Here is a 14,089-nt window from a genome sequence, read left to right as displayed (position 1 = left end):
TATGACATAATGTAAGAATGCTAATATTGTATAGTATAAATAGCGGAAAGTGTAGTAATAAAACCCAATTACAAAAGGACAATTAACTCTTTATCCCAATTCAACCACTCCTGGACTTTAATTTGTAGTTAAGTGATATCTAGATTCCATTCACCTCAACTATTGAGCCCTATCTCTACATCTAGGATGTCTTTAAACATGATCTATTTGGAAAATACTGTGCAAGGTCTCTATTACTGGCATGGTGATCTGCAAAAGATCTTGCCACAGGTTGTGTTTATCCATATTTTTAATTGCTCTCAGATGCTCAAGTATCCTCCTTTTATCTTCAAATGGCATGCAGCCAATATATCTTTAGGAGCAAAGACAGGTCAAGATGTAAAATGACATGATCTGTATTACAAGAAATGTAATTGTCTATTTTGTTTTCTCAGAGTTTTATATAGTGTAAACCTGACCTGAAGGTGTCAGAGCACTTTACATACGCACCAGTTACATTATACAAGGACATATTAATTTTGTTAGGCACATGGAGATTACGTGATTTGTCCATAATCACAGGATTTTGAGCGTCCCTGCCGAGACTCAAACCCGGTTCCCCAGCTTCTCGGTCGACCGCTTTAGCCTTTTGGCCACATCCTCTCCCCAATTTTAATTCTGATGTCAGGTTCTTGATACTTTTTGATGTTCTTGTTATTTTCAATAAATGTATAATTATTACATATGAAGAAACCATTTTGATTATGAAATCTGGTCTTCTTCAATTCATCATCAGAAAGTGGCGTTGAACCAAATGATATTCGAGAGACTTAGCATTACGAAATGTCACCTGTGGGATAGTCTTGAAGATCTGGCCCAGTGAAGGGGTCAATTTTGTGTTTTCCCCAAAGTTTTTTCAACAGGGTTTAATTCGTAGATGATTTGTTATTAGATTTGGTAATAATTCTCACAGTTGAGTTGTGAGTATCATTATTTTCTACCATCTTATCATCAATAGAAGACTCATTTAGGTTACTGTTTTATTTTAATACTGCTTTAACACACTCAAGAGGTAGCCTTTCTCCTTAAGGTATTTAAAATAGTTAATTTTTCTTTTTCAAAACTTTCTTCAAGTCTACAATTACTCCTTTCACACAGGACGTCATCATAAGGGGTGCTTCTTTTTAAATTGGGTGGGTAACTGCTGTTTGCTTGTAAAATGTTGTTGTTGTCAGTAAAAAATTTCCGATAGTGATATATTTTTGACTTCACCAACATTGAGAAAAACCTAACTTTCTAAATACTCAATAGCAGTAGCATGTATATGATTGTAAATTCAAGGTTGAAATCATTTGTGTTCAGGTGCCTTCAAAATTTGGTACTGATGTTTCACTTCCTTTCCAAATAATGAAAAGGTCATTGTTATTCCTCAGCCATAAAACATGTTCTACATCATGTGATCAAACTATATGTTCCTCCAATGAGCCCATAAACAAGTTGGCGTAGTTGGGGGCAAAGCTGTCCCTCCTTTGTTGGCTATAATGCATCGGGCCTCGACAAATCTACGCGCCCACTTGCTATGGCGAGTCAGATTTATTCAATGCAAGCTATATTTAGGGCCTACCCGCCCCTTCTGGCGAGCTGACGAACAACAGGTGTTCTGTTCACTCACAAACTGAAGGCGCATTAAAGATGTTTTTAAACCTTGTTTTTATCTTGTCACATTTATTCTGTGTACAGCGAGAGAGCTCAAAAGACCGTTTACATCTAAAATTACTTTTCTTTCTCTGACTCCAAAGTTGGAGGATTTTGTAAAGCGAACAGTCAAATGTGCTGTCTAAAAAAAGGTGTGAAATGAAAGACTGTAGGATGTCATGGTTTTTTCGAACACACATTTAAATAGCTAAAAGTGAACCATACAAACATTTCAAAATAAATATCAGTAGTTATAAAAGCCCTTGTTTTGTAATTCTGCGTGATGATTTTTTTTTTTAATTGAATGGAATAAATTAGGACACTTTATTTTGTGATGTAAAATGATAAATATGTTTGCTGAAAACCATTTTTCACAGATTATTGTTTATATGCTTTATAGTTTTATAAGTGGGAACGTTTTGGCCATTTCAGTGGGAAATGCACCCTCTGTAAATGACAGTGCACTACCACTTTATGCTTTAGTAATATATTTATTAAAAGTGAGTTTTTAAACATGAACTGAGAGACATTCCTGCCTCTGCCCTGATGGTAATGCTATTAGTGAACCAAGAGGCAAGTCGGGGGTCATGTGCACCCTATATTCGGGCTATATTCTTGTTATGCATAGAGAAAACGTTTAGTCAATTAAATCAAACCAAATATATGGGATAATGAAGAAAAACGTGGCTCTGCAAAATAAATTATTTGCTTAGGATGACACTATGAGACCAGTTTACGGGTCAAGTACATTACAGTTCAGTCGAGTATATTATTCAAGTTTGCTAGACCTGCCGGTCTAGTAAAATGTTTGTGATTTTTCAAGGATTGTGCATATCACTAAATATGAAAATATTCTCTTCTAGGCAGAATCTAATCATGTACAATAGTACCAGAGTGTGTTGTACATAGACAATAGAATGGGCATGCAAATAGTAGGCCTAGGCTTGGGGTTTAATACTGGTGCACAGACTATTAAAATCTAGTGTCCTTGTAATTAATTTTCCCTGTTTATGCCATGAATATTTTAACATAATCTTTATTATCCTGAATGAATGAGGATAAAATCCTTTAAATATATATATATATATATATATATATATATATATATATATATATATATATATATATATATTTTTTTTTTTTTCTTTTTTCTTTTTCCTCATATACCAGAAAGCATCTGGAACACTCAATGAATCGCACCATCAAACTGTTCGCCCTGCGGTCCCTGCATTCTCCTAGGTCCTAGTACCATACCAGACCATCATCTTTGTCGGTGCCTAGGCATAATTAATTGGAATGAGTTGTCAATACCCAAAGAGCTGCACCAATTTGAAAAGTCAGTCCATATATCTGGAATAAGGCCCTTTCCACGCCCTGATCAAATCACCGGACCTTGACGGCCACCTTAACCAAGTCTTCCATTTTCGAAGGTAGAGGGTCCCTCCATTTCATACATATTTCTCTTCTGGCAATTAGAATCGGATAAAAGAGCAACCCTCTATTTGGCCGCCTCAACAACTTGCTTATTTTCTCATCCCCTCCGAGAAGAGCAAGCATTGTGTTCAAGTTGATCCCCCTCCCAAAGATACTTTTAGGGCGAGTTCTATTCTTCCCCAGTAATCACTCAACCTGGGGCATTCAAAGAAGATATGGACGTCCTTGGCATCTAAACAACCACACCTTACACACTTCGGGGGAGGATGAGGCGCAAACTTTGCAATTTTAGAAGGAGTCCTGTACAGACGGTTAATGGTAAAAAAGTGGTTCCTCTTCAGGTTAGCTGGTTTGACAATAGAGTACAGGAGCCTCAGGAAGTTATCCCAAACCATTTTAATATCTCCCTCATGGAAGGTTCCACTTCTGACTAAGAAAGGAGGTGCTAGCTTCTTTTCCTCGATCTCCAAAAGCTCCCCATACCACCTTGCAACCTCCTTACTTTTAGGTCTTGTGTCTTGGAGAAAGAGCTCCAGCTCCCAGTCACCCATAATTTTCTTTTTTGAGGCCGCAAACCAGGAGGACAGTTGAATAAACGTAACTCTGGACAGGTCATATACAGTCTATCTTCATCAGCCAGGCCTTAAGAAGCTCTGAGCTAGGAGAAATCTCTTCCTTATATAGTGTGGAAAATAAAGAGACTAGGCAGGCTTGCATATCCCCCATTTTGTCAGAGACATCCCCTCTGTCATTCACAACTAATTGGCTAATGAGATTCCTAGATCTATCTGCCCTAGCTTTCCAGGCCGGCAATGCACCAGACTTTTCCCCATACTCGAAGTTCTGCATACACCTGGCATACCACTGTGCTCTATACTTTTGATCTATTTTAATCCTATAGTTTTGCCTTGCATCTTCTACAAGTCTCTGTATCCGCACCCTTGCGGCAGTAGGCCTCGAGCAAGCCTGAAGGATATCAGCCTCCAATGACCCCACTTTTTCCTCCATAACTTTTAAACTTAAACATTCAGCCTTACTTTTGACATAGGCAGATTTTGTAACACCTGTCTAATGTATGCCTTAAAGACATCCCATACAACATCTATGGAGGTTGATCCCATATTGTCCTCGAAGTAGGCCACGCATGCCTTCTTTAATGCCTCTCCTCGTCTCAGAGTCTGTAAGGATAGCCCTCTTTAGTGTCCATCTTGACCTAGGAGGCTTGCTATAACCAACTAGGGAGAAACTGGTCGCAGCATGGTCCGAAATATGACCTGGGAGGATATTTACAGTGGTTAATGCTTCTGTAATGGCCCTGCCGGTGTAAAGGTCATCTAACCTTGAGAAATGGCCATACTATTTACTATGAAAAGTAAAGCCCTGGCTGGCTCCCACCATATACCGCCACACGTCTGAAAGGGTCAACTCATGCAACATATTGATTAGTGTCGGGTGCTCCCGAGGGGCATTATCATGACATCTTCTATTAGACCTGTCAAGTACGGGGTCCAGTAAATCATTAAACCCCCCCCCCCTACTATAATAGGAACTGTAACTTCAATTAAGTTCCTTTCAAGGTTAGAAAGATGGGAGGGATGGTTAATATTGGGCCTATAAAAAACAGCACACACTAGCTCTGCCCCTTCACAATCTAAAGTAGCAATTATCCACCTCCCGGATCTATCAAGTTTGGAGGAGTTGATAACACAGCCCGCTCCCATTTTATTAAGATGGCAACACCCTTGCAATGTGCTGCCTGCTCTGAAACTAGAAAACACTCTATCCAGGGGTATTCTGAAAATGCTGCTCGACTTTCGAGTGTGTCTAAGTCACTTTCCTGAATCAGACATATATGCACCCTACCTTCCTCCAGGTATTTCATCACCAATCTCCGCCTACGCTTGCACCTAAGCCCGTTAACGTTCCAAGATAGGAAAATTAGCTCATTGACTCCCTTCATCTTAAAAATTTTAACTCCGTACTGTCGTGGACCGTCGCAATGGTGCGGCAAAAAACATTCTGATGTGATAGAGGACATTTAAAACAAATACCACTGCTCCACACCTCGTGCCCAACCAGACTCCCTCCCCCCACCCCCCCCCACCCCCCGCCACCCCTGTTCCCTACTCCCCCTTGGGGAACCGACCATGACAACATAGACCGAGTACACACTGGGAAAACATAATTTGGTCAAGTGAAGAACAGTATGCGAAATTGTGCCTCCTGCATAAAGAAAAATTGATGGACATCTGTGTGTCTTTTGCTTTCTTGCCCTAAGTACGCCTTTCCGGTCCAAGGAGGACCTGGCTTGGCATTTCGGGCAGGACTGTTCCCTGGAGGCACAGGGCCAAGGCTGATTTGCATATGGCTGGGTCTAAATTGTGGTGGCATTATGAGCAAAAAAACAATGGATTTAACCCAGATCTTTTGACTGAGGGTGAATGTTTGATTTGCTCTTCATTCCGTCCATCATCAGTGTGTTTTTTGCTTCCTTGCCCCAAGTGTGCCGGGTATGCCTAGACGTGGATCCCAGGCTCACTGTGCCACTGGACTCAAGCTAGCCTGGCTGATGAGGGGCGGTGCCACAAAACCGGTCCTAGGAAGCTTGTTTCCGGTCCAGGGAAGGCATTGCTTGGCAGTTCGGGGCTGGACTGTTCTCTGGAGGCACATGGTCAAGAGTGATTTGCATATGGCTGGGTCTAAACTGTCGTGGCCTTGTGAGCAAAAGAACGATGAATTTAACCCAGATCTGTTGACTCAGGGTGAATGTTTGATTTGCTTAGCATTCCGTCCCTCATGTGTGTGTCTTTTGCAGTTATGCTTCCTGAGTTGAGATTCAGCTTGAAATCCCTCAGTAGAGCATCATATGTCTAGCCATAGGTTTATTATATGCAACGGTACAGCTACACATTTTGAATGCAGCTTCAAATGCCTGCTTTGTTTCCTTACCACAGGTGCATTGTCATATTTCCATGAGCAGCTTCATATGCTTACCTACTGCTTCCTATACCAAGCTACAGCCTTACTTTTTGTTTGTTTAAATAATTATTGATTGAACAATTCTGGTTGAAACTTTGGTTTCTGTCTTTCAGGAGGCCACATAGAACAGGATGAACAGGTGAGAAACAGAAGGGGCTATGTTTTCTTTACTGTAATATGTGTTTGATGATTGTTGTCAATTTTATTGTTTGTACCCTTGCTATTTGGGGGGTCCTGCTTCGTTAATACTACAGACAATTTTGAAATTAACAGTTAACATAATAGACACAATGCAAGTAAAGAGTATTACATGTATTAATTAAAGATTTGGAACAAAAACCTTATTTTCTACCAGATAGTTCAATAAGTCACCATGTTTCAGTGTACTCAATTTCTGTTTACCTTTCTTTGGAATAATACACCATATAAACCTTGTTTGAAAATATTTTGGCTGAGCTTCTTTTTACAACAAACAAAGCTCAGACAAATAAAGTATCCTGCGTAAATAGGGTTGATGTGTTCACAGAGATTTAAAAAGTACATGAAGCAAATCTGGCACGTTGGTTGCTGAACTTCTATGCCCTATCCCACTCTTCGATGTTCACATGACAGTTCAGATCAGACATGGGACTCTGGGTCTCAGCAAGACAAGATTTGTTGACGTTCTATCTCCGGAGTCAGTGTTTCAAGTGTGGCAGCCTCAGGAAGCAGAGTGAACGTTTGACTGTGATTCTGTTGTTTTTGGTTGTGCCTAATGGCATCAAGCCTTTGCAGCCACAGCCTGTTATCAGTATTTGTCCAGCTATTGAGGGGCCCCTCACTCCTGCACAGCTCATATACCGACACTGTCCACATGGCATTAGGGGAACCAAAGAGTGACACAGAAGGCAGAGGGCAATGAAGATCAGGAGAGTTACACATAGGAGGAGACGCTGTTCACTAGCACAAAGCACTATGGGAAGAAAAGCACATCAGTGCAGAGGGAAGGGGCCTTTTCAATGAACCTCGGATGTAGGGAGGAGACAGCAGAGTTTGTATTTTTCTAGAGAGTATGACTTTTGTCATCTTTATGAGTTCTTGTCTGCCCATCACTGAAGCCTGAGCACTGTAGGGCATAAATGCTACAATCTAGGCAGATAGTGAAAGTTTGTAATCTGGAAATAATTATGAAACTAATGTGAGCTAAAGTTTCTGCTGAACATTTTTTATAAGCAATTCTGTTTCCAGCTTAAAGAGACCACACAGAGGTAACTGTTTGTTAGCACCACAAAACTAACCAACCAATGCATGATTTAATGCCCTCACATATGTAATTGTGGATTCCTTTCTTTCTGTTCTGGGATCACTATCCAGTGTAACCAGCTTGACAATGCACAGAAGAGTGCTCATACTATTTGTGAATCCTCGCTCAAGACCTCATGTCCAACAAACGGAGAAGCACTCTCACACATCCAATATGGTGCAAGAATGCTAGAAAGCAGAGTATCATTCTTCTCATAGCAGCTCTTCCTACTAAGCCATGAGACACTGAAAACATAAAAAAATACATTAGACCGAATAATGTATATTCATTCATCTCAGCATACATAGCACACCGTTGGGTCTCATCTGCTCAAACTTCATTACCCTAAAGGTACAACACTCAACCTTTTTCATATGGACACACAGTAAACACAACACATATATGTCATATAGTTGGATATCACCACGCTCACAACCCGAGTCACAACAACCACATTAAAATGAACCACAAAACATTTCCACTACCTCAGAAATAGACGACTTTATTGCTATTGTGACTCCACCGGTGGCACACTCTACTTTTTAATACCTTATGCACATTACAAACGGGTCGGCGTGCAGACCTATTTACCCACAAAGCCCACAGTGAATTTAGCGAAAAGCTCCAGCCTGAGACATCACACACTACCTAGGATATCACGTGTAACAAATCATCCAAGGGGCAACATTTACACTGTCGATGACACCGCTAACATAAACAGACCCCAATCTGCAATGGAATTCTCAAAACCATTGTTGGAAAGGACCCAAATTCCACCTACGCTGCAAGGCCATATTAGTGTCAGAATGCTAGGCGAAAAAGCACTCTCAGGTACCCCAAGATAAGTAGATCGGTCTTTATTAAAAGCCAAATGTTGGGTAACTCATAAACATTACAGGAGTTAAAATCGTTCTAAGCAAAGGATGAGCCGTCAAGGTAAGCCCAACTCACTCTGGGGAACTTTAAGGAAATGTCACAGGAGGTTACAGGAAACGTTTCAGGAACATTTGAGATTGATCATTTTCCTAATTTAGAAAGAATCAGAGTAAGAAATAATTTATTAAACACAGATTAAATCATCGAAGTGCCCCTTTAAAAACATTTTGGGAAGATGAATTTCCCTGTGTGATGTCTTTGAATATTGGAAAACCTCTGTTGACTTGATTGATACATCCTCTCTGCTAGACCGCCACAGTGTAACACGGTCTAGTATCTTGGATTATATAGGCCCATCTTCCCAATGGTAGGCAACAGAATTGAAATCATAGCAAGAAGATACATGTTTTAGTGAATGCAATTGACCAAAGACTCCTTGTTATCAGGTAAATACAATACTGAAAACAAGCAGCAATAAATAAAAATTATTTGCAAGCCAACAAAAACAGATAAAAGACCACCCAAAAACTGGTTGAGCTCATAAAAAACAAACATCTAGACAATTTGCTCCTTGGTACAGATACCTGTACTGATTCATTATCAATCAATATTGTCAAGATTAGAGCAGAGATAACACCTTCTATTATCTCCTCATCCTTTCCCACTGCTATCAACATGCCTAAGTCACCTAGAAGCGTTGAACTTCCTTCATGTGACTAGACCCTTCTTTTCTTGAAACCATTGTTGAGTCAATGGCCACCCTAAACTAGCACTTGCTCCCTCAGATGTGTATCCAACTCACTTGTTGGAAAGCTCCTTCTATAAACCTTTATGGGTATAGTGGGGTTGTGCGCCAGCTATCAGGGCCTCTTTACTAGTAGTTTCAGTTTCTTCCTTCTTTCTAATTTTATTCCATACCTTGCTCGCATACATCGGTTTTTCTCCTTTTGAAATTTGAGTTTTACCTAAAGTGACAATCAAAGTGTAAAAAGTGTTGAGTAGTTTTTACAAAATGAGAAACATATGAACATTTCATTATTTAACTACAGTTTTTTTTAACGCATTGACATGAAAAGCAAGGTCATGGTGGATACCCAGGTAAAGTGAACTGAGTTTTTTTTTACCTTGAAACAATGGCAGCAACTACAAAAGTATTCAAGTATTCACTAAGCCTCCCCCTATCCTTCTCGCCTAGGTAAATCTATATCATACTACCCTTTAAACCATATTCTGAAATCAATATAATCCTTTCTCACACCACAAGGAAATTATCTAAAACATTACATTTAGGCATTGTGAGCCACTTACTAAAAAATTAAAACCCACACCCAGACCTTACTGAAAGGAATCACAATGACAAGTTGATCTCCTTTCAAGTTGGACTTTTTAGGAGACGTGGAAAAGCGCAGCTAAAATCAACATAGGAAAGAAAAGCACCTTAAAACACAACAGTTTGGATTCAGGAATGTTCATATACCCTAAACAGCTCTGCTAGAAACAGTAAGTTACGCTTTAGAACTATGGATAAGGGGAGGTTTCCAAGCTAATCCTTTAAGCCCACGTCTCGGAGGGGGTGTACCTTAATGGATAGAGCTGCGGGCTTTGGAACTGGGGAACCACGTTCAAGTCTTGGTATTGGCTCAACATTCTGTGATTCAGGATAAATCACTTAATCTTCCAGTGCCTCAAAAAAGTCTACATCTCCATCCTTTAGTCCCCTAGACCACTACACACTCTAATACACACTAAGGGGTCTATTAGGATGGCGACCATCCGCCCGCGATCGAAACCCAGAAAGCCGTCGGTCCGATTAGCATCGCGGTCGTGACCGCGGCGGTGTGATTTTCCGCCGGCCACTTTTCCGCCGGTTGCTGTCCGCTCGCTTGCCTGACGGGCGGAGCTGGACAGCTACAAATTGGTCGGATCAGGGTCAAGCACCGCCGGTACGATTATGATGGTGGAACCGCCATGGAAAGGCATGCGGAGAATGTCTCCAGGGGCCCATTGCGGGCGCCCAATGTGTTGGGGGAGTGGGTGGGTGCACTGGGAGGCATGTCTCTGTACCAGGTGGCAGGCACTGTGCAGTGCCTGTCACGCAGTGCACGGAGATGCAGGCGCCGGAACACTTCCGGGTAGCTGAGCGCGTTAGAAATTTGCGGTAACATGACATAACATAACATGCTCCTTTTAACATCGCAGCGGTGCTGCTGGCAGCAACGACTGCCGCAATGTTAAATGCCAGAATCCGACCGCCGGGGTTGGATTTCGACTGCGGAGCATCCTAATTGGACCGCCGGTTATGCCGCGGTCCTAGCGAGCAGTCCTTTCCCACTACCATGGCGGTCGGGGAGGTTTTCCGACCGCCATCCTAATAGACCCCTAAATATCAGGATGGACATTGAAGAGAAAGCCTTAGAATTGTTACAATACACCAATGAAATCACCGCCAAATGGTAAAAGTTGAGTCTTTACCCACCACACCCTATGTGGCATCCCAAAGGGATCTATTTCAGTAGCCATTATTTTCAGCTTATTTCTAGAACTGTAAGAGACCTCACAGAATATTAATATATATCCTATTCTAAAAATATGGATAATATCCCACTTAATCTGCTGGCTGGAATGCATGCAAAACATCGCCTCCACCAAATACCATCCAGGATGGCACATAGGAAACTCAAAAAGAGAGTTTTTACTCCTCACTCTGAATTCTAAACCAAAGCAGATTAATGGCAAGCTGTTCCCCCATACTGCTTGTGTAAAGTGAGTACATCACAAATGCTTAATTATTGGACATCCTACAGAAAATAATCATAATCTATATATGGATTCACTCATAAAAGCCATAACTAATATTTCATATTCACAATTAAGGTAACTCAGGACTACCAAACCTTATCAATAGAAGGACAATTTCAATAACAACGCCATCCTCGACTCTTCCCAGTCCGGCTTCCACAGTAACCACAGCACAAGACCTCCCTCCTTGCCGCCACCGATGACATTCGCACGCTCCTCGACCAGGGCCACACCGAGGGCCTCATCCTGCTAGACCTCTCCGCAGCTTTTGACACCGTCTCCCACTGCACTCTTGCAGCCAGACTCCACGACGCCGGCATACAGGGAACCGCCCTCAACTGGATCTGCTCCTTTCTCAACGGAGGAACTCAAAGGATCAGACTCCCTCCATTCCCTTCCGAATCCACAGAGATCAACTGCAGAGGACCCCAAGAATTATCGCTCAGCCCCACTCTCTTCAACAGCTACATGGCCCCCCTCGCCGCCATCATCCGACAGCGTGGACTCAGCATAGTATCCTACGCCTACGACACCCAGCTCATCCTCTCCCTCGTGAAGAAACCAGAAGACACCAGACTCTGCTTCCAGGAAGGAATGAAAGACGTTGCAGTCTGGATTAACAGCAGCTGCCTAAAGCTCAACTCGGAGAAGACAGAGGTCCTCGTCCACGGACCCTCCCCCACCGCCTGGGACAACACCTGGTGGCCCTCGGAATCCCACCCACCCTTCACGTAGCACGCCTGAAACCTCCGCATCATTCTCAACCCCTCCCTCACCATGACCCGCCAGATCAACGCCGTCGCCTCAACCTGCTTCAACTCCCTCTGCCAGACCTTCAAGTGGATCCCCCCTGAAGCCAGGAAGACCATCACCTGCGCACTCATAACTAGCAGACTGGACTACGGAAATGCCCTTAACGCTGAAATCAACAAATCCCTGCTACACAAACTCCAAACCATCCAGAAAACCGTGACCAGACTTGTCCTCAGCAACCCACAACGCAAGCACATGACCCAACACCTGGGAGACCTACACTGGCTCCCTGTCGAGAAGAGAGTAACCTTCAATCTACTCACCCACACCTACAAATCCTTCCACAACATCGGACCCAAATACCTCAATGAAAGAGTCTCTTTCCACGTACCCAAGAGAAACCTCTGATCCGCCGACCTCGCCCTAGCAGAAACCCTGCGCTTCCTCAGAACCAGAGCAGGTCGAAGAGCCTTCTAGGACTTGGAACGAGCTCCCAGTCAACATCAGACTCTCCCCTACCCTGCAAACCTTCGGTTAGAGCCTCAAGACCTGGATTTTTGGGTTGACCTGGAGCTGCATCCCCCCCACCCTTAAGTGCCTTTAGACCATCACGGGTGAGTAGCACGCTTAAAATTCCCTGATTGCTTGAATGTAGAGCAATTTGTGTTCTGTGATGACTATAGGCACTCTCTTCCCGCATCTCCCACCCGTTCACCTTACAGTTTTAAAGGCTGTACTCTGTGCAAAAGAGGCCTTCATTTCAAAGAGTACAAATAAATATCAATATCCGTACATAACACCAGTAACAGAATTGCTCAAAAGGCTACTAATGGAATTTTCATTGAACTTTCAAAATGGCATCAATTTGCTACAGAACCTTCCAAACAAACTTCCCCAAAAACCTAGCAAATAAATAGGTTCAAGAAAAGATCCATTCTGACCCATGCAAACACTGTCATACCCCTAAGATATGGACCAACATCACAATAGTACTTAGATTGACACTTAGGGCCTCATTAGGATGGCGGGCGGATCGCCCCTGCCGGGTCGGAGGTAGCCACCGCCAGCCCTTCGGGGGCGATCCGCCCGCCATCCTCCCATTAAAGACCCCCCACCATATTACAATGGTGGGGGGTCCACTGTGGACGGAAAGACCGTCCTCCGCTTTTCCACCCGGTTGAGAAGTCGACCGGGCGGAAAACTGTTTAATATGGTGTCAGTGTCTGAAAGACACCGCCAGCCATATTACAATGTGGCCTTTCACATGCCTTTCTGTGGCGGCATTGCCGCCACGGTAAGGGATGCGGAGTCTGCTTGCCCCATGGACTCCGGGGGGTGGGGGGTGCACATGGGGGGTACCTATGGTACCCCCCTGCCTTTCAATGTACAACATGGCAGGCACCTCGCGCTGCCTGTCACGTTGTGCATTGAAAAACACAACATGCATTTTTAGCATTGCGGCGGGCGGTGCATTCAGCGGCGGGCGGTGCATTCAGCACTGCCCGCTGCAATGTTAAAAAAGGTGGGATGCGCCCACCAGTGTGGTGGGCGCATCCTAATGGGATGTACGGGACCGCGGCACTCTTAGCGGGCGGTCCCAGTTCCCACTGGTATGGCGGGCGGACAAAGTCTGCCCGCCGTACTAATGTGCCCTTTAGTTTCACTTTCTACAGTGGTAGTGTGAAGGCTTAAATATTTTGTAAACATCTTCAAATCAGCTAACATGCCCTAAAAAGAGCAATACAGTGTATTTCTTTTCTTAAACATGTATTTGGTTGGGACCCACTGAAGAACTTGGTAATTTTCGCTCTCAGGGAATACTTACTAATAGAACAAGAACTTGGCACAGACTCTGAAAATATGAAAAGACATCTTTATTAAACTTAACTTAGTGAGGCCACGTCACCCAGAAGCCGTAGCAAGTGGATGAGGTAGTCTGAGGAACAAAGAGGACAGAGGCCTTTTATATGTTTTTAGCGTTACATGACTCAGTACAAAAAAAGAAAGGGGCAGTTCTAGCTTTTGCAAACATGCAAAAACCCAACATTCCTTCTTACACAAGCTGCAGAAACCCATAATAAAAACCCGGCACATCCCCATCGTAAACAGGCCATAAAGAAGGGAGCAGAGACAGGTGTGAGTAAAATAAGACAGGGTGTGTGTGCGATGAAAAGGTTTATGGCATGTTGTGCCTTGATGCTATCTCGCTCGGCCACTGGGAAAGGAACTGGCCGGGCAGGTTCGGCCTGGGGCAATGGTTTCAGCTTGCCCAGGTCACAGAGAAGTCAATTA

The 14,089-nt window shown here is 43.1% G+C and overlaps 1 protein-coding gene across 2 annotated transcripts in view; it reads left to right on the top strand.

Moving 5' to 3' along the window:
• NUDT17 (nudix hydrolase 17) overlaps window positions 1-14,089 on the top strand; it is a 683,665-nt gene that overhangs the window by 166,196 nt on the left and 503,380 nt on the right. For both annotated transcript variants that reach the window (XM_078669378.1, XM_078669379.1), the window contains exon 4: window positions 6,201-6,226. In XM_078669378.1, coding sequence (XP_078525504.1) covers window positions 6,201-6,226 — 26 coding nt within the window. The remainder of the gene's footprint in view (window positions 1-6,200; window positions 6,227-14,089) is intronic.

The sequence above is a fragment of the Lissotriton helveticus genome, chromosome 12 (genome assembly GCF_964261635.1).
Source record: "Lissotriton helveticus chromosome 12, aLisHel1.1, whole genome shotgun sequence".
Classification (NCBI taxonomy): domain Eukaryota; kingdom Metazoa; phylum Chordata; class Amphibia; order Caudata; family Salamandridae; genus Lissotriton; species Lissotriton helveticus.
Note: the sequence above shows the minus strand (reverse complement) of the source record. Positions and strands in the feature narration are given on the sequence as shown.